The following is a 26,499-nucleotide window of genomic DNA, read 5'->3' as shown; positions in this document are numbered from 1 at the left end:
TTCTGACATCAACTCCAAGTTTGGGGGATTCCTGCAACCAACTTCACGTTTGATATTTCACTATAAGTACTCACAGAACTCACTGAAGGCAATTATGTTCATGGTTACGGTTTATTACAGGGAAAATGGTTATTTTTGTTACAGATTAAAATCAGCCAAGGAAAGAAGTATATTGGATAGAGTCAGGGAGAATTACCAAACCATGGAACTTCCACTGTCCTCTCATTACTGAGTTAGGATACATTACTCTTCTAGCATTAATTTGTGACAATAGGTATAGGAATAAACCAGGAGAACTTGTCCAAGCCCCAGTGTTCAGAAGTTTTCTGAGACTCCATTATGTAGCCATGATTGATTGACTGTGCATATGCTTAGCGAAGTTTCCAGGTCAACTAATACCACTTACTCAAAGACCTACATCGCATTGTTATTCTTTCTGGCATTGTCAGCCCTCAACCTAAATCACATTGCTAGACCATCTACTATCACCAAATTCCCCAGGCAAAGAGAAGACACAAGAGATTACTTCCAAGAAGCTTTGACCAAGACCAAATTCTTTACACAGGGACTAAGGTGATCAATCATATAGTGATTTACTATGTATTCCAAATAATAGGGCATTTTATTTCTGATCTAGTCTTCAATATTCACTGATATACAGTAAGGCTAAAATATTAATGGGTTAAAATGTTTGACAGGTGAGGCAAAGCTTTTAAAAAAGCCTTCCAAAGCAGTGCTTTATCAATTAGAATACTTAATTCATAATTAAATAACCCCTACGGCTAATTCCTAAGGTTGACTGTTCATTTTACTTAAGAAAAAAAATCTGTTCAAGGGATAAAGAAGTTGTCCATTAAACATATAAGATTCGAAATTCATTTAACGTGAAATACAATGGGGTGTTATGATATAAATTATTAAATAATACCAACATTTGACTAAATATTTGCTTCATGCATGTCTGTAAACCTAGTAAACCACATAAGCTACGTGCTATTGGCAAGCAACTTGGTCAGTAGGGGAGATAATAACATTGCTTCCAATAATTATGTCTTTTAAATACATGGACAGGGACTTGAAACTAAAGTACAGGAAGCCCATGTACTCAGTACGTGGGAAGGTAAAACTAACACATGAACCCCAACCTCAGATCAGCGTTCCTAAAATTTTCAGATTGGACTAAGCCCTTTTAAGACAGAAGGGCTTTTAAATACATATATAGATTGTTTGTATTGATTCATCTTTAGTATAGCAATTTTATCAGTATGTTTTATTATAGCATCTTTATTATTTATTATAAATTATATTTTTTATAAAATTACTTAAATATTTATTATTATAAAATTACACATCAATTACTATATCAAACTGATTAATGGGTTGTAAATTTTGCACAAGTATGAATCCTAACCATGTAAACAAGTAAAAAGTTACTAATTAAAGTCAATCAAATTATAATGCACATATTTATGTGTTATTTCTCCCTGATTTAATCCTCACCCATTTTTTCCAATATTCTGGAACAATGTAAAAAAATCAGTCATTTGCAGGGAACTCATCCTATGGTACCCACGCATGAAGGTAAGTGTACATACTCAGTTCCTATATCCAAAAATAAACACATACATACATACATACATACACACAATCAGCCAAAAAAAGTAAATGCATTAGATACCTGGGACTAAACATTTAAAATCACCTGACTATATTTGTATTCAGAAAATGTGCATTTGTCAAATATATAAAGGCACCATTGTGAAACAGGTGCATGAGAGACAGGCAGCATGACCACTTATTAGCCATGACAATAGACACAATCAGCTGACTTTGAAGACAAGGCCAGCCATAACCATGACTCTTACATTCACTACTCAAGTCTAGGAAAATATCAAGTTGTTCATCTAGGCTATCAAAAATTTTGAGCTTACAGCTCCCAATGTGAAGTTACTAAGAAACACAGATGAAAATGACTGTTCATCATCAGTGGATGCTTCACACCTCATTGAAAGCCCTAGAGGGAACATGATTTCTGAATCACAATATACTGTCAAATACAAAGTGATGAAACACTACATAATGACTCAGTGATCAACAATGCAGACAGTTTCAGCAGCAGGAGAGGACATCGAGAGTGCATGTCAGTATTAGTATATTAGACTCCAGTGCATAGTCCTCTTTGAGAACAAAGTCCAGGATTAGCTCTTTGTGTAATGTATGTATTATGATACTAAAGAAGGAAAGAAAGTGCTGCATTGAACTGATACATAGGACTGTTCTTTTCCAGTCTTTGCATGAAGGCAGAAGATACTGTAATTTGATTACAGTCTAATGTCTAATTCTAATTACTGCTTTGATAGATATCTAATTAACAAGTACAGGGGTATATTGTTTTATTGTGCTTCATTTTATTGTGTTTCACAGTCAGTGCATTTTTTTTTTTTTTTTTTACAAATTAGAGGTCTGTGGCAACTTCATGTTAAGCAAGTTTATTGGTGTCATTTATCCAACAGCATTTTTTCACTTTCTGTCTCTGTGTCACATTTGGGTAATTTTCACATATTGAAAACGTTTTAATTATTATTATATTTGTTATGGTTATCTTTGATCAGTGATTATAATTCGCTGAAAGCTCAGATTATGGTTAGCAATTTTTAGCAATATTTTTAAATAAGGTTTGTACTTTTTTAAGACCAAATGGCATTGCACAATTAATAGTATAGTGGACACATAGTATGCTATAGTATAGTATAGTATAGTATAGTATAGTATAGTATAGTGTAAACATAACTTTTATATGTACTGGGAAGCTAAAACATTCATTTGACTCACTTTATTACAATATTCACTTTGTGGTAGTGGTCTGGACCTGATCTCCCAATATCTCTGAAGTATGCCAGTATAGTATATTGCAGACCTCTTACATAGAGGTTGTGGGATAAGAAAAAGAAACCATGGAGGAAAGAATTCTTCACAGTCAAAGATGAATCATGAACTCTAAACATATTTACCTGCCTCCTTTCTAAGAGCTGTCTAAAATTCTCTCCCACCCATCCCCAAATTTATTCTTCCAGATTGTGCATTATTAGCTTTAGCCAAGTTTGTCACTTCTATTTTTCCTGAGTATGCACAGCTAAATGGTAGCAGACTGGAGTCAATTAATACTGGCTCATGAGAGCTGATTATGTGCATCTGTCTCCATCTTCATGTTCACTGATGCTACATTGGTGACTGGAATTAATGGTGGAGCAGGAAGGTAGGGGGATACTCAAACGTTTGGAATTGATGGAGGGGAATGCTTTTAACATTTAAATAGAATATTGTGGCTCATGCGTTTTTCACAGGGTCTCCTCTAATATTCAAAAGGCTAGGGAAATGGAGAATCTCAATCCGGCTCCCATCTTCTCTTCCCACCCTCTGATTCTGTCCTACAACTGTGAGGGGCCCCACATATAAGTGTGGTAGGGTGATCAACATTTCCACTTTGGCTGGGACTAAGGGTTTTGGAGGATATAGAACTTCAATGCTATAATTGGTACAATTCCAGAAAACCATGATTGGTCGGTCACCTTTTGGATGAAGGAAAAAGGATTATGCAAGCAGGCCCTGAAAACAACGCAACTTCTGTTGGTCAGAGAGTCCTAGGGTTTTGCAAACCCAAAGCATGACCTAGACAAGTGTGAGTGACTGTGTGATGGCACATGAACTCTGTTTGGCTCTATTCCTTTTACTTCACAGACTCATTTTTCCCAGAATTATGATAGATTCGAGGCATGTCACAGTAGAAACAGATACAAAGATGTTTATAAAGTAGCAGATATTGAAAGTATGTTCAAGCCCTCCTTATTTCTTTTCTTCAGTCTTCCAAAGACTTTCTTCCTGACCTGTGTCCATTTTTTGTCCTTTCCAGTCTGTGGACCATATTACATATAACACGATTGATAAAACCTGTGTAAAGCTCTTTAATGGTCTTGAGCAAAAGAGGAGAATCCCTAATTTGGTAAAATGAGCCCGGCACGATATACTAGGCACCCCTCACACACACACTACATTCACTTTATGCCACCCACCCCATCACTCATAGTCATACAGGCCTTACTTGTGTTCCTTAAATGTTTCAGATTCTTCCCTGCTTCAGAGCCTTTGCACATGCCAAGCCCCATGTGCCACAGTCACTATATTAAGTCTCTTTCCTAATAAAGTTGTCCCTATCCATTCTTCAGTCTAGTTCATGGCCTCGTCCCAGGCTGTCAGGGCTCACTCTGCTTTTCCTTTTGGGCGCATTTTGTACTTAGATATGATGATATATCATTTGAGGAGCATCCAAATCCTCTCCTGCACCTATAAACTCAGTGAGGGCAATATAACCTTTTTTGCTGCTTCTTTTCCATATTCAGGCTTAGATAATAAATAGTAACTATTTGAGGAAAATGGGAAGGTAGAAATAAAGGAAGAAAGTAGAGGTAAGCAAGCTTTAACATAATGTGGGAAAGTTCTCTAAATTGGGAGTTTAAAATTTTTTTAAGTTTATTTATTTTGAGAGAGACAGAGCATGAGCTGGTGAGGGGAAGAAGGAAAGAGGGAGAATCCGGAAGAAGGCTCTGTGCAATGACTGAAGTGGTACTAGAACTCATGAAACCATGAGATCATGATCTGAGCTGAAATCAAGAGGTGGACCCTTAACTAATTGAGCCACCCAAATGCCCCTAAATTGGGAGTTTTAATAGTTCTATCTGATACGGATATTTTGTAAAACCTCAGTCATTTTGAGGATAGGAGTTATTTTGTCACAACATATTTGATTCCCTTTTAAGGAGAAAGCATTAGCAGATTAGTATATTTACACTGGAAAGACTTTGTTTCATGATGTCCTGGATTTATGAAATAGCACTGAGGAATCATAACAAAACTACGGAAATTCAAATAGAAATTATAGAGTATTTGAAAATTCTCTTCCTTTCATTTTCCTCCTTCCCACATTTTGATCCTGATCATAATACTTTTATAAAACCCCATACCAGAAGGTAAAAAAGTATTACACTCATCCTCAGTAAGATGTAAAAGATTAATAAAGCACAGTTATTCTTCCATATAGTTTCTAGCAGCTGTAATATTTGAAAATGCAAATTGCCTTAAGTTGAAAATTTCAGTTGGTATTTCAATTTTGTGGATACCATTTTGATAATAAGATCATTCCATATGGCCAAATAAAACTGCCCAAGTTTTGTGTTCCTAAGGCAATTATCAAGCAATATATACAATAGTTACCTCTTCTAATGAGAGTTACTCTACTCTCATCTCTTTGAACCTTATCAGAGAGTTTATGCCAAGAAACCATTTTACCTAGAGAAGGAAACCACATACCCTTTGAGAAATAACAGTTCATCTTTAAATGCTGGTGGGAAATAAGAGCTGTAAAATCATTTAGACAAACTAGACAACAAATATATTGTATAGCTGGAGACACCTTTCTTATATAAACTCTAGAAAATATGTCTTTTATACCTACGACAAAGCCTAGGGCAAAAGATCTATGCCTAAGATGGGCAGCGGGGAAAGAAAAGGGCCTCTAGGCCCAAGTGGCAAACACAATTCATTTCCAGGTAGCCCACAGGAGAATATACCTAACCCTCTGCTCTGCGCATGTGCCAAGTTGTGCCCACAAAGGCATACACTGTTGCTGTATCTATGGTGGGGACGTCCTGAAAGAGAGTCTTCCTGCTGTCAACGCGCCTCTATGGTTCCATGCGGGAAGATGGACAATATTACGAAGGCGCATGCGCAGGCGTGAGAACGTGCGCTTCCTTCTCTTCAAGGCTCTCCGAGTTCTTGCTGTTGCCATGGGCCGCAGACCAGCTCGTTGTTACCGGTACTGCAAAAACAAGCCGTATCCAAAGTCTCGTTTCTGCCGTGGTGTTCCTGATGCCAAGATCCGCATCTTTGACCTGGGTCGGAAGAAGGCAAAAGTGGATGAGTTCCCACTCTGTGGTCACATGGTGTCTAATGAATATGAGCAGCTCTCCTCTGAAGCCCTGGAGGCCGCTCGAATTTGTGCCAACAAGTATATGGTGAAGAGTTGTGGCAAAGATGGCTTTCATATTCGAGTGCGGCTTCATCCCTTCCATGTCATCCGCATCAACAAGATGTTGTCCTGTGCTGGGGCTGACAGGCTCCAGACAGGTATGCGAGGTGCCTTTGGAAAGCCCCAGGGCACAGTGGCCAGAGTCCATATTGGTCAAGTCATCATGTCCATCCGCACCAAACTTCAGAATAAGAAACACGTGATTGAAGCCTTACGCAGGGCCAAGTTCAAGTTCCCTGGCCGCCAGAAGATCCATATCTCCAAGAAGTGGGGCTTTACCAAGTTTAATGCTAATGAATTTGAAGACAAAGTGGCTAAGAAGCGTCTCATCCAGGATGGTTGTGGAGTCAAATATGTTCCCAATCGTGGCCCTCTGGACAGGTGGCGAGCTCTGCACTCCTGAGGTCTTTGACAGCACTGATTCCTTTGGCCATGCTGGCCTCACATGCTCACCAATAAATTTTATTTGCTGACAAAAAATAAGTATTTTTTAGTATTTTAAATATTTTTAAATGTTTGTCCAATTTTTAGAATATAGACCATGAGAGAAATAGTTTTATATTAAAGGAGAGTTTTAATAGCAAATGATGCTTTTCCTCAAGTATGAATGAAATAATTTGTATGCAATTTACAGAGAAAGTTACTGCAATTCTAATCCAAACACTTTTAATTTGGGAGAGCGTAAGGAAATATGTCAAAAGTTTTGTTTGTAGTGACATAAGTTATGCTGCTATCCTTACCTGGAATAAAAAAATAGCTAGAAAACATCCAAGATTTGTAGAGAAAAAATTGTTATTGTTTATGGAAAATAAACAATAGGGATGACAATAATGATATTTATTAGTAATACTTCAACTGCAATCTCTTTGAAACTAAAAAAAGCCTATTCTTAAACTTGTTGTTTATGTTTTCCTTATAAATTTCTGCACATTGATTTTAGAATTTCGTATCACCTCCAATTATCAGCATTTGGACAGTTGGTTGTGACTGCAAAAGGTTTCCTCAGACAAGCCTTACATTATTTCACACTCAGGAGACAACAGTCCAATCTTTTCTTCATTACAGAAAGGTCATAGGTTGACAACAGAGTTCACATTGCTTGTATCGAAGTCCCAGTAGAACCACCAGAAAAGAGAAAATGACACCAAATCAACTATCTGTGCTTTAAAAGGACCCTAGAGAGACTTTACAATCTGTAGGTGCTTGCTCTACATTAGAGTTACATTGATCATACAGGTGGTTTTGTTGTTTGTTTTATTTTTGAAACTACATAAGCTAAAATTACTGGGTCTGTGTTATATTTTAAAATTCTGGTTCCTTATTTAGTCTTCTGAATCTCAATCTTGCCAACAGTGACCTCACCTTTTTGAAACTAACCAATCGTTTTCAGGGTCAACATACTGAATGAAAGCAACAAAGGGAATACTGAACAGTATTGAGACATGCACTTATTAAAGTATTTCCATTTACTTAAAAACTTCCTTTGTCAATCCTAAAATTTTGCATATGGGAATATTTTTTTGAGGGTCCTGCCGTAAGATATGTCCTACTTGTATATTTTAAAGCAAGGTTGCTGTATTAAGCTATAATATTTTCCATATTATATATAAATGAGGAAGATAAATAGTAATTAATATGAATATACATACAGTGTTCTTTCACCTAAGAAGCACTTTCCTTGATGTGTTTTACTTGATGCTTTAAAATTCCTCAAGGTTTCTAGGAAATAAAGTGCTGTGCATATCTTCTGACTCCTATCCAGTCTCGTTTACTTTTTGCCACACAGTCTTTCAAAATGAAAACTTGTATTGAAATGTGAAACACAACACAACGAAACAGTCCCTTAGTTACCTGTTTGTTTTTTTTTTTTAATTTAAGTTTATTTATTTTGAGATAGAGGGAGAGAGAAAAAGCACATGTGTGAGAGTGAGTTGGGGGGAGGGGCAGAAAAAGGAGAATAATTCCAAGGAGGCTCTGCATGTTCTCAGTGCAAAGCCAGATGTGGGGCTTGAACTCAGGAAATGTGACATCATGACCTGAGCCGAAATCAAAAGTCAGACGCTCAACCAACTGAGCCACCCAGATGCCCCAGTTATTATGTTAATATAACAATGATGCAGCATTTAAAATATTTTCCAGCTTCATTATTCACCCTTCTCTTTGACCTCAAACTTCTCAAATGTCTTGACCTTCAAACTTGGAACTCTGTACTTGCTAAATACAGGGAGGGAGCTAAGGAAAAGCCAATAAACATCTTTAGCTATGATTACTTATGCATATAGATAGGTAGATGAGAAGAAAGTGAAAGATTAAAAATTTTATACTAAAACCTGGTAGGTAGGTATCATTAAGACTTATTATTTGATTTCTCCTACAGTTTTCTATGATAAGCTATTATATACATTTTATTTCCTTTAATGTTGATAGAAGAACACTTTCACTTTTTTAAGCAACAATGCGATTATGTCTCTAAGTCATGATTTTATTTTTTCAGTATTTTTCTGTTTTCTGGTCATTGTAGTTATTGACAGATTGATAAGACAACAGTTGAGGTGAAGGATGATTTGATTATATTTTTTGCAGAGCTCATCATTATTTCTAAATTTCTATTCAAAATGTAAATTTTAATTTGGGAACATATTATGTATTCATATATTCATGCACCACTTCAATGAAACAGAACTATCTGCTTTTTTCAAAAAAAAAAAATACAAGTACAGTTAACTACATTCAAGTAAATGTTGCTCTCTAAAACTCTCATTTGGTTAATGGAGTTTCCAGGTTTTATGGAAAATAGTGACTGTATCAGAAGATGATGAAAACTTCAATTGGACCATGCATCATTACCAACTCAGTTTTGAAAATGACCATTATATAATCTACCATTTCTCCCCCTGCTTCAAAATATCCAGTTCTACGAAGCATACATAGCCTGAAGTCCTTAATTTTTATAAAAATAAACACTGTGGCATGAATTGGATGTCACTAACACTGGCTTTTAATTTCCATTTTAGCAGCTTGCCTATCCTGACAAAATTCAAGTAAGTCTTTCTGATTCTTAGAGTGTCACCATGGACCTAAGGATTAAGCTGGGAGATCATTAAGCTCCAATCACCTCTTGCTTTATATAAATGACATAGGTTTGGGGTATTTCTTAGAGTAGTGACTTTGGTGTTTTCATAAAAATACCTACTTGTTTTTAATAAGGAATGCAGAAAATAATGAGTAAAGTCAAAGTGAATTAAATTACACCATCAATAATAATTCAAAGTGAAGCCACTGTCATGCTTAACAGTGGATAAGAAGGGAAGCTCTGACTGGATTTGAATCTCAGTTTCTCCACATACTTGGGCAAATTACCTAGTATCACCATTACTTAATTATCTCAACTGTAAAATGAAGTTAAGACACTATAGATTATAAGGTTGTTTTAGGATTGAATTAGATAATTCACCGAGAAAATGAGTAAGATTATGTCTTGCACATATTAAGTATACAAAATTAGTGTCAATTTATAAGTTAATATTCATGTTATCATTACTTCATTTGCTCCTGCATCACTGCTTCTCAGCCTCTGATTTTTGCTGCTTGTAGTGTTATTATTTTTTCATAATTTACAACACTAATACTATTTGGCAACCATTATTCCCTCTAGTCGTCTAATCTGAGTTCTTGATTTAATTGGATTCAATATTCTGATTTTAGTTTTTGTTAATTTTTATCTTTAGTTTTGTAATTTCCACTTTCATATTCTATTTGGGTGTCTATTCTTGGGGTCCTTTTGAAGAATGTAATTGGGCTCTACCCATTATCCTTTACTATTTATTACTCACTTATGGAGATTTGCTTTATTTCCTTTTTCTTCCCCACAGATTGTATTTTTTATCTAGCTTACCCACATTTTCCATTCAATATTTCTTTCTTCCTTCTTCCTCCTTCTTCTTTTTCTCATTTTTTTCAAAAGAATGCTTATATGGCTTATCGTGCCATTATTTTCATACTGCTTACGTGTGATAATAGACTGTTCTACCAGACCTCCTATTTAATCTGACAGATTATTAAGTAAATTTCTCTAGTCACGCTTTCACAAAGCTTTTGTTACTTCTTTCTTCATTTAGTCTTCTTTTTGGGTGCCGTAGTTTGAAAACTGGATATTGCTACCTACTTTTCCATGGCTTCAGGGTGAGAAGCTAGGGGAAGGAAGGAACTAGAAGGGTTAATTATATCCAATAATGGATGCTGGACTCTGATTCAACTTCTGAGATCCGATTAAATATTCTGCACCCAAGCTGACTCCTTGAAGTCAGGTGTGTAGCCCACCTTTCCTGCTGTGGTGTATTTCTTATACTCACCCCTGCTGCTGTTCAGTGCTGAACACTGGAAAATGGTGAGCCCAAGTGTGAGCATCTTTGGTGTTGGTTGGGGTTCCACGTGTCAATAGATTTTCATATAATTTTCTCTTGTGTATTAATTATAACCTTAGTACACTTCTTTCCATATTAGGGCATTAGTGAGACAGTTTTGAATTTCATGTTTCTTTAGAAATGTTTCTAAGAGTTTTGAGACTTTTGAAGAGGTGAATTTCATTAATGGTCATTAAATAGTTCACTATTTCTCTTCACTCCTCAAAATATGAAATTATAGATAATTATTTAGCTAGAGTTCTTTAATTTAAAAAATACAGCTCTGGGATATTAGATGAGAATACCATCTCCATTTTATGTCATCTTTTCTCCTAAATTTATGATATGCATATGACATGACCTTTTTATTGGTAGCTTTTGACTGTATTTCTTCTCTCCTGCTCTAAGAAGCTGAAACTACTAGTCTAGGCTACACTAAAGGAATATACAGGAGATTTGAGTAGGATAGGTGACAATTTTAATAATTATAAGTGAGAAGTTATGGATGAGCCTTATCTATCATTAAGGAAATGCGCTACTAAAAAACAGCAACAGGGTTACAAGGGAGCACAGGAGGTAGTTTTTCTTGGAAAACAAAAATTTTTATGTTCACTTCAATGTTTCTCCCGTCAAACCAGGAGAAACCATCTTGATGAAAAACTCCACAGACCATTCTAGTAAATGCCTGAATTACTGAAACTTAAAAGACATTGAAATTACACCAAAATAACAACATAAAGAAACTTCTATACCACTTTCAAAAAACTTCTTTACCACTTAACTGTGATCCATCTACTTTTCTACCCCATATAAGCACCTTAAATATGAACATACTTTAAATTTCCATTACACACACACACACACACACACACACACACACACACACTATACACATTCTCCAGTTGGTAGGAATTTAATTTATACATACAATGGACTGCTTCAATTTATAACAGTACTCTGCAATAGCATGCCAATTTTTGAGACAAAACTGGATTATTAATAAAATTGTAATTTTCTCAGTTTCATATGTTTTTCAACATATTATAAAATAATTGAAAGTTATCAAAATAAAATAGTCTAGAAAGTTCAAGCCTACTTTATCTCAAAGAAAAGTTGAGATTTTGGAAATCTGATTCTTAACTACAGATAATGACATTTTATCTGGCAAATATCACCAGTACTTACTTACTGACTTAGTGAATTTGAGTTATATGGAGCTCTAACTTCAGAAAATCATTTGAAATTACATAACAGATTTGAAGAGGCTTCTGCCCTAAGACCCAGTATTACTACTTTTATTATTTTTTATTTTTAATGTTTATTCATTTTTGAGAAAGAGTGCGAGTAGGGGAGAGAGAGGGAGAGAGAGAAGGAGACACAGAATCCAATGCAGGCTCCGAGCTGTCAGTGCAGAGCCCCACGCGGGGCTCGAACTCACAAACCATGAGATCATGACCTGAGCCAAAGTCAGATGCCTAATTGACTGAGCCACCCAGGCGCCCCCAGTATTACAACTTTTAGATATCTATGTTAGAAAACTATGATGATGCATATGCAAGAGCCTTCATATCACTGTTAAAAATAAGAAAAAAAAAAAAAGAAAACCAAAACTAATTTCCATAAAGAGGACAATGAATGTATCTATTGGGGTATATTTACAATGGGAAACACCATAAAGAGTGAAAATAAATAACCTACCACACAGCCAACAACATAGATAAGTCTCAGAAATAAAATGTTGAGTGAAAACAAGAAAATAAGACTCTAAACAGTGTAATGTCTTTTTAAAAGCTCAAAACAAATATAACTAGAGGAAATATTGTGTGTATATGAAGAAATATGTGATAAATCTAGTTTTCTAAGGAAATACTAACTCACAGAAATAAAGGCTAGGTGTTTGCATGGGTGAAACATCGCACGGCACAGAAGGATTTAGGATGGTCTGTAAAGGATACTCAGATTAGATTAGATTCAGTAATACTAGTGTTGTTCTCATTTACATTTAGGAGTATAAGTTCGAGGATACTTCACTTGCTTCTAACTAATAAAATATGGCAAAAGTGATGGGCTGTCACTCTCAGGACGATGTTACAAAGCAAGTTCTTGCAGCTCATTATCTTCAGTATGTCAGGGCTAATAAAGGAACTTTCCTCTTCCATATTTATTTGATAAACAATTTGTCAAATCACCACATTCAACTGCCCTTAAAAAAATCATAATGTGATTTTTATTGAATTTATATTAACTCTACAGAGCAATCTGGTGAGAAAAAACATCTTTATGAAAAGGAGTCTTCCTGTTTATGAAGTAAATCTGTAAATTTATTAAGTCTCCTTTAATGTTTTTCAATACATTTTTATAATTTTCTCCATTATTGTTTTGTACATCTTTTGTTAGATTTGCTTTTAGATTCTTTATGGTTTTTTGTTGACATTGAAAAGATCATCTTTCTTACATTTCAAGTGTGCTCTTTTATTAACTCTTTCTGCTAATTCGCTTGCATATTTCTTACAGACATATCATCTGCTAATATTAATGATTTTGTCTCTTAGTCTCCAATATTTATATTTTAATACGGTTCTTATTCTTTTTGTACTAAAATCTTCAATATAATGTGAATAGAAATGGTAGGAGCAAACAATGTTCTTACATTAATCCTGAATTTAAAGGAATTGCCTCTAACATCTCATCTTTAAAGATGATATTCCCAGGGTGCCTGAGTGGCTCAGTCAGTTAAGTGTCTGACTTTGGCTCAGGTCGTGAACTAGCAGCTCATGGGTTCAAGCCTAATGTTGGGCTCTTTGCTGACAGCTCAGAGCCTGGAGCCTGCTTCAGATTCTGTGTCTCTCACTCCCTCTGTCCCTCTCCTGCTCATGTTCTGTCTCTCTCTCTCTCCTTCAAAAATAAGTAAACATTAAAAAAATTAAAAGATGATATTCCCTCTGTTTTTAAGAGATACTCTTTATGGAGTAATGGAAGCTTCACCAACGTTCTTTTTGGCAAGAGTTAGTTTCTTCCACTTGTTTTCTTCTTTTTCTCTTTCAAATCTAGAAGTTGAATATATTGAATGGTTTTGTATATCTGGTGACATTCAGTTTTCTACAGTAATAAATAAATATTTATTACACTACTTTTTTGTCATGATTAACCACCTTGCATTCCTGGAATAAACCTAATTCTGTTGTGTAATTTTTTATATGCTGCTGAAGTAAGTTTGCCATTTTACTATTATTATATTGGTTTCAAGGACAGTCTTGCCTCATACATAGAGCTAATATGTATTGTTCTCTCTTTTCTATTTTAGAAGAGACTTATGATACTGAAATCATTTTCCTGGAAGGTTTATTAGAATCTCCTTTTAACCATTTGAGCCTGGTGTTTTTTTGTTTTGTGTGCATGTGTTGGGAGATGATTTTAACTATTGATTTAGTTTATTTAGTGATTTCAGAAATATTCTGACTTTTAATATTTTTGTGGTGCTACATATTTTGTAGTATTTTTATTTTTATTTTTAACCATTTGGCTACTCTTCAGAGAACTGAAAATACCAAGTAGCAACATGACATAGACAACAGAGGCACCAGCTCTCTTGTCACAATAGAGCAAAGTAATGCACTATTTGACAGAAAAGACCGCAGAAGTAAATCACTGGAAGAAAAAATATCTAAGGAAATACAAGTTGAAAAATTTCCATTTACCAATAACCAAAGGAAAGTGGTACTCAATGTGATATAACAATCCCCCAAAATACCTTTCTATTGAGTCCCGTTTCTGAGCATGGAATCATAACACAGATGGGGCTGTCTACCATAGACTGCCCAGGCTGATCCTGGGCCACTCTCACTGACTTTAGAATGAGAAATGTTCTCATCATTATGGAGCAAAGATGAAACGCGGAGCCTGCTGTTTGGCCGCTGTGACATATGGATGCCACAAATCCACCATGAAAAGCACTCATGGTCCATCCTCTACTGAATCTCCATGGAATGCAGGATGCCAGAAAGAATCATCAGAGAAGAGGCAGCCTCCTTCTTCCCAACATTGGGACTCATTTCTCACCACCAGCTTACAGCCTCCTGGAGTTTTCAGATCTAAAGGGACATCAGATACAGATGTCAGTGGGTCCCTTGTCTTCTGTTATCACAGTCTCAGGGCTCTGTCTATATATCACTTTTAAACTTCCTCTGTGTTATATAATCGTGGTTGCTGTAACCTTTTACTTCTGTATTTTTGATTGTAGAGATTCTGTTCTTTTGTCAAAGCTGGAAAATTCTCATCTATTATTTCTGCAGACATTGCTGTTCTAATTTCACTATTCTCTTTTTCTGGAACTCAGATTAAACATATGTTAGATCTTGTTTCCCCCATGTCTCTTAATCTTTCTTTCATGTTTCTGTATCTTTGTTTCTTTGCATGGTATTTGAATAATTTCTGCATATCTATTTTCATGTTCATTATTGTTTCTTTTGCTGAGTTCAGTCTGTTGTTGAACCCACCCATGGAGATTTTAATTTCTGCAATTGCATTTTTTATTTTCAGAAGCTATATTTAGTTTCTTCTTAAAAGAACATTGCTCTTTTTCTTTACATTGCTCTTTTTCTTTATTTCATATTTATTTCTTCATGATTATTATATATTATTACTTTATATTTTAAAATTAATAATTTCATAAAACAGAAATCATAGGTGGATCTAAATTTATTATTTGTGGTTTTGTTTTCATTCATTCCTATTTCATAGTGGCTTGTTTTCTTTTCATTTTTTCTTTTAACAATTCTTTTTATTGTTGGATTATATATTTTTTTTAACGTTTTTATTTTTGAGACAGAGAGAGACAGAGCATGAGCAGGGGAGGGGCAGAGAGAGAGGGAGACACAGAATCTGAAACAGGCTCCAGGCTCTGAGCAGTCAGCACAGAGCCCGACGTGGGGCTCGAACTCACGGACCGTGAGATCATGACCTGAGCCGAAGTCGGATGCTTAACCGACCAAGCCACCCAGGCGCCCCTGTTGGATTATATTTTGCTTAAATTATTCTGTGGTATACTAAAGTATATGTTGGATATTTTTTCTACCAGAGAAGATTTATGGTAGATTTTGCCTATTCATTGGGATGTTACCATCCTAAAACCAATTTCTTTCATCATGAGGAGTCAAGAACATGAAGTTATCAGGTTAAGCTTTCTGTCTTTTATATGCAGTAGGCTCTGTAAGGATTATATATTGTTTTATGTTATACTCCCTTTGCATGTGATAACCATTCACAGTTCCCTGCTCCAATTTCAACTTGATCTTGTTTGTTTCTGTTTTTGTTCTTTTGAGATTTCTTTATTTTCTAGTGAACTTAGGAATGTAACTAAAGGTAAGAACACAGAATCTAGTTATATTTCAGTGGGAGGGTCACTTAAAGTACGTAGTCTTCCTTACTTAAATGAAAGTCTTGTGATATTTTTTGATCTGGGGTATGTCCCTCGAAAAATAAAATTGTTGGGGTGCTTGGGGTGGCTCAGTCAGTTGGGCGGGTGACTCTTGATTTCAACTCAGGTCGTGATCTCACAGTCATGAGATGGAGCCCTGAGTCAAGGTCCTCACTGAGCATGGAACCTGCTTGAGATTCTCCCTCTCTGTGCCTCCCCTGCTCGCGTGTGTGCTCTCTCTCTCTCAAAATAAATAAATAAACTTAAAACAAAAAAGTAAAGAACAAAAAAGATACCTATCATGGTAACTTGACCTATAATCATATTAATATATACAGGCCTCATAAAATATTATAGTCTTTCTAATTTCATCACCTACTTACAAAATTATATCTAAAATACTGTGTACAACATGATGGGTTTTTATTGCATTGTCGTACATAAGCAGAAAATGTTGTCCAGAATTCCCGCCTTCATAGGGTCTTGATAATAGGGAAATTTGCATAGGATTTGAAAGGCAGAAGTGAAGCAACAATTATACTCACAAAGTTGGTGCAGAGCCCCGGGCGTCACTGAAGTTCATTAATGTGACTGATCTGCTGACTCACCTCACTGAAGGATGTCAACAATCTAACATCAGTTCTTCCAGCCTCTATAGATCTTGCCTTTTACTTTCTCTGGTACCAGACCAGGCATATGTACAGCTGTGCTGAAAGGGCAGTGTCCTCTGTTCAGTTACATTGTTGGAGTTTGATGCACTGACAGACCTGGATTCTAGACTGTTCTTGTAGGATTCAGTTGTCCTCGTGGGTTCCATTTGTCCTGTGGGATCAAGTATATCCATACTTCTCTTTTGCCTCTAGGTTGTCCGATATGTTGGCATATACTTTTTTGTAGCATTCTCTTATAAACCTTTATATTTCTGTGGTATCAGTTGTTACCTCTTCTCTTTCATTTCTGATTTTTTTTTTTTTTGGTCCTCTTTCTTTTCTCTTGATGAGTCTGGCTAAAGGTTTACCAATTTTGTTTGTCTTTTTGAAGAACCAGTTCTTGGTTTCACTGAACTTTTGCACGAAAAGTTTCTAGTCTCTTTTTTATTTATTTACAGACTGATATCTATTATTTCCTTTCTTCTACTAACTACCCATACTTCTCTTCACTATGCATTTAGATTTTTTTCTGCAACTGCCTGACTTTCTGACTCATTGTGACTTTAGGCCCACACAAGGACAGAGACAACAGCTTTCAGTAAATATCCTCATTGTCCCTGGTCAGTGACTTTGGTGAGTTTTATCTAATCACCCACTACCTCCCTCAGAACTATTTTTCCAGCCATTCCTATTAATATAATTTTTATAGTACATTTCTTATTCTATATTACTCTTAGTGTTTCTGCTTCCCTGAGCAAACTCTAGCTAATACAGAAATAATCATTAAAATCAAGAAAATACTGAAAATTATTTTGGCGTAGTTGTGGAAAAAATAAAATGTTTTTGAATATATATTCTTGTTTGGATCCTAGTTCTGCCCTACTCTTTCCCTTTCACCTAGAGCAGTTGATTGAAACTTTCAGAGACTTAGTTGCCTAAACTTCAAAACAATTCCAACTGTAAAATGATTATTATAACAATTATGAGAACATGCACTGAGCACAGTTTCTGGGGCACAGTACGCTCCGAATGAATGTTATTTATTATTATCATCATTTATTATTAACTTATTAGAACTTGAAAGGAGTTCGCTGTATTATTAGCTATGCTCATTAATATAATCACTCTGGCTATGAAGTGAAATATAAATTGTACCTAATTTTAATTGCATAATCCCTAAATCTCTTGATGTGATCTTTAAAATTTATGTTTAAAGTATACACTGAACCTACTTTTTCTATGTATGTCCAACCATGATGAAGTATCTGATTTCCACGTATGAAAATGTTTAATGATCATCATACTATGATAGGTTAATTATGATTTTCTATATGCGAAGACACATATAATTTCTGTGAAATAATTATTGCAGCTTATGCCATTGGGCCATATTTTAACTTTTTACTATCTGTTAATCTATTGCTTAAAATATTTAGATATAATTTTAATTATATAAGTGATTATTTGTATGTATTAGAAAAGGAGCATTAAAAAGTATTTATTTTTATAGCAGTATAAAAGATAAAATAATTTACTATCTCCAACTTATAAGTTGCAGCAGCATATTGCTATATATTATTTTAAATTTAATAAATCACAAACAGTTGCGATTAAGCTAGAGGAAGCATTTTTACTGGTGATCAGGTATTTTAAAGAGATACATTAAAATGTAAGAATGAGCTGCATAAATTAAAGCCATAAAAAAGCATAGAGTCCATTCACAAGATCATTGTCTTTCATTCTGGACTTTAAGCCTACCAATGCAACTAACTTACACAAAATTACAAATTTTCATGCTATATTCTTATTTATAAACATCTTCTCCCTATCTTTCACACAAACATTTGAGGTTGTCAGCAAGTCAACAGTTCTGCAAATTTAGTAGTTTCATATTGCATCCAATCTAATCACTTGCCAATCAACTAATAAAAAAAGAGAATCACTTCTGGAACAAAACTTTTTACATATGAACTATTTTTCCAAAAATCTTTAATATTTGACAAATCAAGCATTATGTTTTGAACTTTGAGGACAAGAATTACTAGACTGCTAAAATGTTACCATATAACAAGAAGGAATTAGAATTTATTTATAGAAGACCTGGTTAAGCTTACTCCTAACTGATTACAATAATGCCTCTGAGGAGTCTTATAACAAAATGCAGTTTGAATTATATAAAGAGGCTCATTTCTAACCAAGAAAAACTAATGCATGTTAAAACTTTATGCAAATATGAAGTAGGTATGTGGAAGCTAAATTCTATTATGTCTTAAGATAGATGTGCTATTAGATCAAATATTTTCAATTTATAGGTAAAATCTGCACAGTTTGAATACCTGAAGTGGGATGTGGCAGACTGACACAGAATGAAATCTGAAAATAGAATCACTTAAATGGGGTTCCAGTTCCATCAAAAAAGTAGAACACTATAGAGAATATGGAGACAGGTAATATTTAGGAAGCAGGCATTATAATTGATACAATTTTAAGAAAGTTTAAGCAACATTATAGGCTGATGGAGAGAGGCTATGGAAATTTCAAGACCAGTAAGATTTAGTAATCTCAGTGCAAGAAACATTGATCAAAAGACATCAGGACACAAATCCTGAGTACTGGAGTTAACCACAGGATTTCAACTCCTGAAAGTATTATCAAGACTAAGAACAGACCCTCAGGTCTAAAAAAAAAAGTAATAGACTGGGTATCAATATGGAGATTGATCAACTTGTCAGAAATGGTATAAATGATTAAAATGGTGTTCATGATCATGGAATGTATTCTTGCCCGTAAACTTGGATAAATAGAGGTCCTTGCTCCAGTCCACATATTGCACAGATTTCCTGGTTATACAAATGCAAGAATCTCTTTAGTGAAATTATCTCAGAATAGAATGGTAGGGAATGGACTTCTGGGAAAGATGAGAGTAGAAAGATTCTAAATTCACCTTGTCCCATGGATACATCTAGATTACACCCACATTAGCATAAATAACCCAGAAAATTACCCAGAGACTGGCAGAACACTCTCCACAACTAAATGTAGAGAAGAGGCCATATTGAAAAGGGTATGAAGGGTGGACACAGAAGATAAACTAACCCATATGACTGTGGGAGGGAAGGACACCACAAGCATGGAGAAGGGAGGGGTATAGACCCCATACCAGGCACCGGGAAGATGAATCCCCATAACATTTGCCTACACTGGTAAGATGAATCCCCATAACATTTGCCTTTGAAAAGCAGAGGGGCTTAACTTCTTGAGTTTTTATAATCAGTGGGGCTTAACACCTGGAACTTTAAAAGTCAGCAGGCTCAGCTATGGGAGAGTCAGAGGGTGATGGGAAATGGATTCTTTGCCCTTATGAGACAACATAATAAACAGCCTTGCTGAGATGCAGTAGAAAAGCAGCAGTTTGAAAAATGCCTGGGGTACATGGGAGGGAGATTTGTTTATTAATCTCAGGGCTGTGCTGGAGGAGATGTGATCTTTAGGAGACTTCTCTAAGAACAAAAGAGCTGGTGAGCACCATTTCCCTCCCCTGCCTAACTGCCCAGACTAGAAACATGGACATGTGTGGGAACCAGTGCAAACTCTCTCCACCTAGCTTGTTAACAGCACACTCAGTCTTGTGCTCTTCTGCTGACACACCCCCTCCAACATGCCCTCAGCATGAGTCCTTCCAAAGTGGTGCCCCAAGTGTGGCAGTTCGCAAGCAGCACCATTCCAAAGTGACTCCTGCCCTGGACGGAGGGGAAGATAACCACAGTTCCACTGTGGCTCCAACAGTGGGCTGGGGTTGGCCATCTGTTCTGACTCCAGAACCCCCTACTAATGAAAGCTTCTCAGGAAACAACATAGGGAGAGCACTGTCAGTTCCATGTGACCAAAACACTGGCAAATGCCTATTCTGACCCACCTCAAGACAAAGGAGATTCTGATTGGCCCATTAACAACACAGGGACCAAACTCTGCCCACATAAGGCAAAGAGAGCCATTGTAGATAAATGAACTAAAGGCAAATCCAGCTTAGCCACAACAGTAGGGCACCTACAACAGCACAGGAGACACCTTGAAGCTCCAGTTTCTGGTGAACATTGGACACTGTACTCCAGAGCACTATAGAACTTCTCCATAAGGCCAATACTTTCAAGAGGAGAAGGCATAGCTGACTTTCCTAACACAGAAACAGACACAGAGAGTTACACAAAATGAGGACACAAAGGAGTATGTGACAAATTAAAGCAAAGACAAAATACAGCAAGAGAGCTAAACAAAATGGAGATAGGTAATATGCCTGATAGATAATTTAAAGTAATGGTTTTAAAGATACTCACTTACTTGAGAAGGGTGGAAGATCTCAGTGAGACCCTCAAAATAGATAGAAAATAGAAAAAACATCAATGAGAGTTGAAGAACTTAATAACTGAAATTAAAAATACACTAGACAGAGGTGCGCCTGGGTGGCTCAGTCACTTGACCATCCAACTCTTGATTTGGGCTCAGGTCATGATCCCAGGATTGTGGGATCGAGCCCCACATTGGGCTCTACACTGAGCAAGAAGCCTGCTTGGGATTCTCTCTCTCCCTTTGCCCCTCTCCCTTGCTCTCTCTCTCATTCTCTCTCTCAAAAGGTTAAAAAAAAAATACACTAGACAGAATCAGTAGCGGATTAGAGGAAACAGAAGAATGGAAGAATGGATTAGTGACCTGGGGGACAGAGTAATGAAAATCAATCAAGCTGGACAGGAGGAAGTAAAAAGACTAATGAAAAAAGGAGATAGATGCATGAGCGGTTCAGTTGGTTAAGTGCCCTACTCTTGATTTCGGCTCAGGTAATGATCTCCTGGTTCATGATACCAAGCCCTGCATCAGGCTCTGTGCTGACAGCAGAGGGAGAGAGGACTCTCTCTTTCCCTCTCTCTCTGCCCACTCATGCTCTCTCTCTTTCCCTCTCAAAATAGATAAATAAGCATTCTTAAAAAATGAGAATAAATTAAGGGAACTCAGTGATACCATAAGCATAGTAACATTTGCATTATAGGGATCTCAGAAGGAGGGGAGAGAAAAGGGAGCAGAAAATCTATTTGAAAAATTAGTAGCTGAAAACTCCTCAAATCTTGGGAAAGAGACAGAAATCCATATCCAGGAAGCAGATAGCTCCAACAAAATCAACCTGAGGACATCCACAACAAGACTGATAGTAATTAAAATGGCAGAAAGTAGGGATAAAGAGAAAATTTTAGGGGCGCCTAGGTGGCTCAGTTGGTTAAGCGTCCGACTTCAGCTCAGGTCATGATCTCATGGTCTGTGAGTTTGAGCCCCGCATCAGGCTCTGTGCTGACAGCTCAGAGCCTGGAGCCTGTTTCAGATTCTGTGTCTCCCTCTCTCTCTTTGACCCTTCCCCATTCATGCTCTGTCTCTTTCTGTCTCAAAAATAAATAAACGTTAAAAAAAATAAGAGAAAAATTTAAAAGCAGCAAGAGGAAAGAAAACAGTTACATACAAGAGAAATCCCATAAGGCTATTAGTAGATTTTCAGGAGAAACTTTGGCATGAGATATTCAAGGGCTGAAAGAAAAAATTCTGCAAGCGAGAATAATCTATATGTCAAGGCTAGCATTCAGAATAGGTGAAGAGATAAAGAGTTTCTTTCCAAGACAAACAAAAGTTAAAGGAATTCATCACCATTATATGAGTCCTACAAGAAATGTTAAGGGAGATTCTCTGAGTACAAAGGAAAGACCATAAACAGGAAAAAGAAAAGTAGGAAGCATAAAAGCAATAAAATTAGGTATATCTCTAAGAATCAGTCAAGGGACTAACAAAAAAAAAAAAAAAAAGAACATAAAGTATGACAACATCTACCCAAAATGTAGGAGGGTGGGAGAGAAGTAAAAACTTAGTGCTTCTAAAATGGGTTCAAACATAAGTGCATATCATCTTAAGATAGACTATTATATGCATAAGATGTCATATATGAACCTAATGATAACTACAAATTAAAAGTCAGAAACAGACATGCAAAAAACAAAGAAATCCAAGTGTACCACTAAAGAAACACAGACAGCAAACATGAGAGAAGAGAGCAGGAGAAGGAAGGGAAGAACTATAAAACAACCATAAAACAAAAACCAAAATGTCAATAAGTACATATCTATCAATAATTTCTTTGAATCTAAATGGAGTAAATGCTGAAGCAAAAGATATAGGGTAATGAAATGGATAAAAAAAAGCAAGATCCATCAATACAAGAGACTCATTTCAGACCAAATACACACGCAGATTGAAAGTGAAGAGAAGGAAAAGCACTTATCATGCAAATAGAGGTGAAAAGAAAGCACTAGAATAGCAGTACCTATATTGAACAATATAGACTTTAAAACAAAGCCTGTACTAAGAGACAAAGAAAAACACTACATAATTTTAATGGAACAATCCACCAGGAAGACATAACAATTGTAAATATTTATGTATCCAACATGAGAGCACCCAAATACCTAAAGCAGCTATTAACAAACTTGAAGTAATTGATAAAAAAACAGTAACAGTAGGCGACTTTAGCAGCCCACTTACATCAACAGATAGATCATCCCAAAAGAAAATCAACAGGGAGAGTGGCTTTGAATGACACAATGGACCAAATAAATTCAAAAGATATTTCAGAACATTCTATCCCCAAACAGTGGAATACACATATGTTCCAAGTGCACATTGAACATTCTCCAAAATAGATCATGTTAGACCAAAAAACAAGTGTCAACAAATTAAAAACTTTGAAGTCATACCATGCATCTTTTCCAACAATGCTATAAAACTAGAAATCAACTATAAGAAAAAATCTAGAAAGAACACAAATACATGAAAGTTAAACAACATGCTACTATATAATGAATGAATCAACCAAAAAATCAAGGAGGAAATCAAAAATTACATGGAGACAAGTGAAAACGAACACAGTGATCCAAAATCTTTGGGATTCAGCAAAAGCTATTTTAAGAGGAAAGTTCATAGCAATAAGACCTACCTCAAGAAGCAAGAAAAATCTCAAATAAACAAGATAACTTCACACCTAAAGGAGGTAGAAAAGGAATAACAAAGAAAACCCCAAATCAGAAGGAAGGGAAGTAAATATTTCAGCAGAAATAAATGAAATAGAAACTAAAAGACCAATAGAATAGATGAATGCAACCAGGAGCTGGCTCTTTGAAAAGATGAACTTAATTGATAAACTTTTAGTCAGACTCATTGAGAAAGAGAGAGAGAGCTCAAATAGATAAAATCAGAAATGAAAAAGGAGAATTAACAACTAGCATCACACAAATACAAAGGGTTATAAGAGAATATTATGAAAAATTATATGTCAACAAACTGGACTACTTAGAAGAAGTGAATAAATTCCTAGAAACATATAATCTCTCAAAACTGAATCAAGGAGAAATAGAAAACTTGAGCAGACATATAACCAGTAAAGAATTTGACTCAGTAATAATAAAAAAAAAACCTCCCAAACAACAGAAGTCCAGGGCAAGAAGTTTTCACAGGTGAATTCTAACAAATACTTAAGGAGGTAATAACTATTCTTGAACTATTCCAAAAAATAGAAGAGAAATAATAGCTTCAAAATTCATTCCATGAGGCCAGAATTATCCTGATACCAAAACCAGAGAAAGACACTACAAAAAAGAACTACAGGCCAATATCTCTAATGAAACTGGATGCAAAAATCCTTAACAAAAATATTAGCAAGTCAAATAAAATATACATTAAAAAGTAATTTACCACAATCAAGTGGGATTTATTCCTAGGAATCAAGGGTGGTTCAAAATTCACAAATCAATCAATGTGATATAATACATGAACAAGAGAAAGGGTAAAGAACATATGATCATTCAACAGAAGCAGAAAAACAATTTGGCAAAGTACAACATCCATTCATGATAAAAGCTCTCAACAAAGTAGGTTTAGAGGGAACTTACCTCAACCATAATAAAGGCTATATATGAAAAAGGCCACTGCTGACATCATCCTCAATGGGGAAAAACAGAGAATTTCCCCTAAAGTGAGGAAGAAGACAAAGATGTCCACTGTCACCACTTTTATTCAACAGAGTACTAGAAGTACTAGCCACATCACTGGGACAAGAAAAGAAATAATAGGCATCCAAACTGGTAAGGAAGAATTAAAACTTTCACTATTTATAGACGAAATGACACTATAAATAGAAAACCCTAAAGACTCCATCAAAAAACTACTAGAACTGATAAATTCACTAAAATAGCAGGATACAAAATCAATATATACAAATCTGTTGCATTGCTATACACCAATAATGAAGTAGGAGAAATTAATAAAACAATCCCATTTATAATTTCCCCTTAAATAATAAAATACCAAGAAATAAACTTAACCAAGGAGGTGAAAGACCTATATTCTGAAAACTATAAAACATTGATGAAAGAAACATAAGAGGACACAAGCAAATAGCAAGATATGCCATGCTTATAGACTGGAAGAACGAATATTTATAAATGTCCATATTACCAAAGCAATCTACAGATTTAATGCAATCCCTATCAAAATGTCAAGAGCATTCTTCACATATGTAGAATAAATAATCCAAAAATTTTGGGGTCCAAAAGACCCCAAACAGCCAAAGCAATCTTGAAAAAGAAGAGTGAAACTGGAGACATCATAATCCCAGATTTCAAAATGGACTACAAATCTGTAGTGATCAAAACAGTATGGTACTGACACATAAACAGATACACAGATCAATGGAATACAAGGATCCAGAAATAAACCCATAATTATATGGGCAATTAATGTATGAAAAAGGAGGCAAGAATATGCGATGGGAAAAAGTCTCTTCAACAAATGGTGTTGTGACAACTGGACAATAATATCCAAAAGATTAAACTGGATCATGTTCTTATACCAAACACAAAAATAAACTCAAACTGCATTTAAGATCTCAATGTGAGACCTGAAACCATGAAAATCCTAGAAGACAGGACAGGCCATAATTTCTCTGACATTTCTCTAGAAATGTTTCCTAAGGCAAGGGAAACAAGAATAACAAGTAACTATTGGGACTACTTCAAAATAAAAAGCTTCTACACAGCAAAAGAAACAACCAACAAAACTAAAAGACAACTAATAAATGGGAGAAGATATTTGCAAATGACATATCCAATAAAGGCTTAGTATTTAAAATTTATAAAGAACTTATACAACTTAATACCAAAAAACCCCACAAATAATCCAATTAAAAATGGGCAGAAGACATAAGCAGAAATTTCTCCAAAGAAGACGTACAGATGGCCAACAGACACATGAAAAGGTGCTCAACATGACTCACCATCAGGAAAATGCAAACCGAAACCACAATGAGACATTACCTCACATCTGTCAGAATGACTAAAATCAAAAACACAAGAAACACTGAGTGTTGGTAAGGAAGTGGAGAAAAAGGAACCGTCATACACTGTTGGTGAGAGTACAAATTGGTTCAGCTACCGTGAAGGGTATAGAGGTTCCTAAAAAAAATTAAAGACAGAATTACATTAGAATAAGTAATTAAGCTATTGGGTATTTACCCAAAGGATGTGAAACAGTAATTTGAAGATATATGCACCGCTGTATTTATTGCAGCAGTACTTACAATATCCAAAATATGGAAGTAACCCAAGTATCCATTTATAGATGAATAAAGAAGAGGTAGTATATGCACAGTGGAATATTATTCCACCATAAAAAAGAATGAAATCTTGCCAGTTGCAACAACATGGATGGATATGGAGGGTATAATGGTAAGTGAAATAAGTCAGTCAGAGAAAGAGAAACACCATATGATTTCACTCATATGTGTAATTTAAGAAACAAAATAAATGAACAACAACAACAAAAGGGACAAACCAAGAAACAGACTCTTAACTACAGAGACAAACT

At 35.5% G+C, this 26,499-nt stretch overlaps 1 protein-coding gene across 1 annotated transcript; it reads left to right on the top strand.

Annotated features, from left to right (window-relative positions):
- The first annotated feature begins 5,802 nt into the window (after positions 1–5,802).
- Positions 5,803–6,565, top strand: RPL10L (ribosomal protein L10 like). The gene has a single exon (XM_042940632.1). It carries the CDS (start codon positions 5,841–5,843, stop codon positions 6,483–6,485), a length of 645 nt encoding a protein of 214 aa, XP_042796566.1. The 5' UTR covers positions 5,803–5,840; the 3' UTR covers positions 6,486–6,565.
- Positions 6,566–26,499: the final 19,934 nt, after the last annotated feature.

The sequence above is a fragment of the Panthera leo genome, chromosome B3 (genome assembly GCF_018350215.1).
Source record: "Panthera leo isolate Ple1 chromosome B3, P.leo_Ple1_pat1.1, whole genome shotgun sequence".
Taxonomy (NCBI): domain Eukaryota; kingdom Metazoa; phylum Chordata; class Mammalia; order Carnivora; family Felidae; genus Panthera; species Panthera leo.
Note: the sequence above shows the minus strand (reverse complement) of the source record. Positions and strands in the feature narration are given on the sequence as shown.

Excerpts from the sequence above, each read along its gene's own strand:
- RPL10L (XM_042940632.1), top strand. The coding sequence starts at position 5,841 with ATGGGCCGCAGACCAGCTCGTTGTTACCGGTACTGCAAAAACAAGCCG.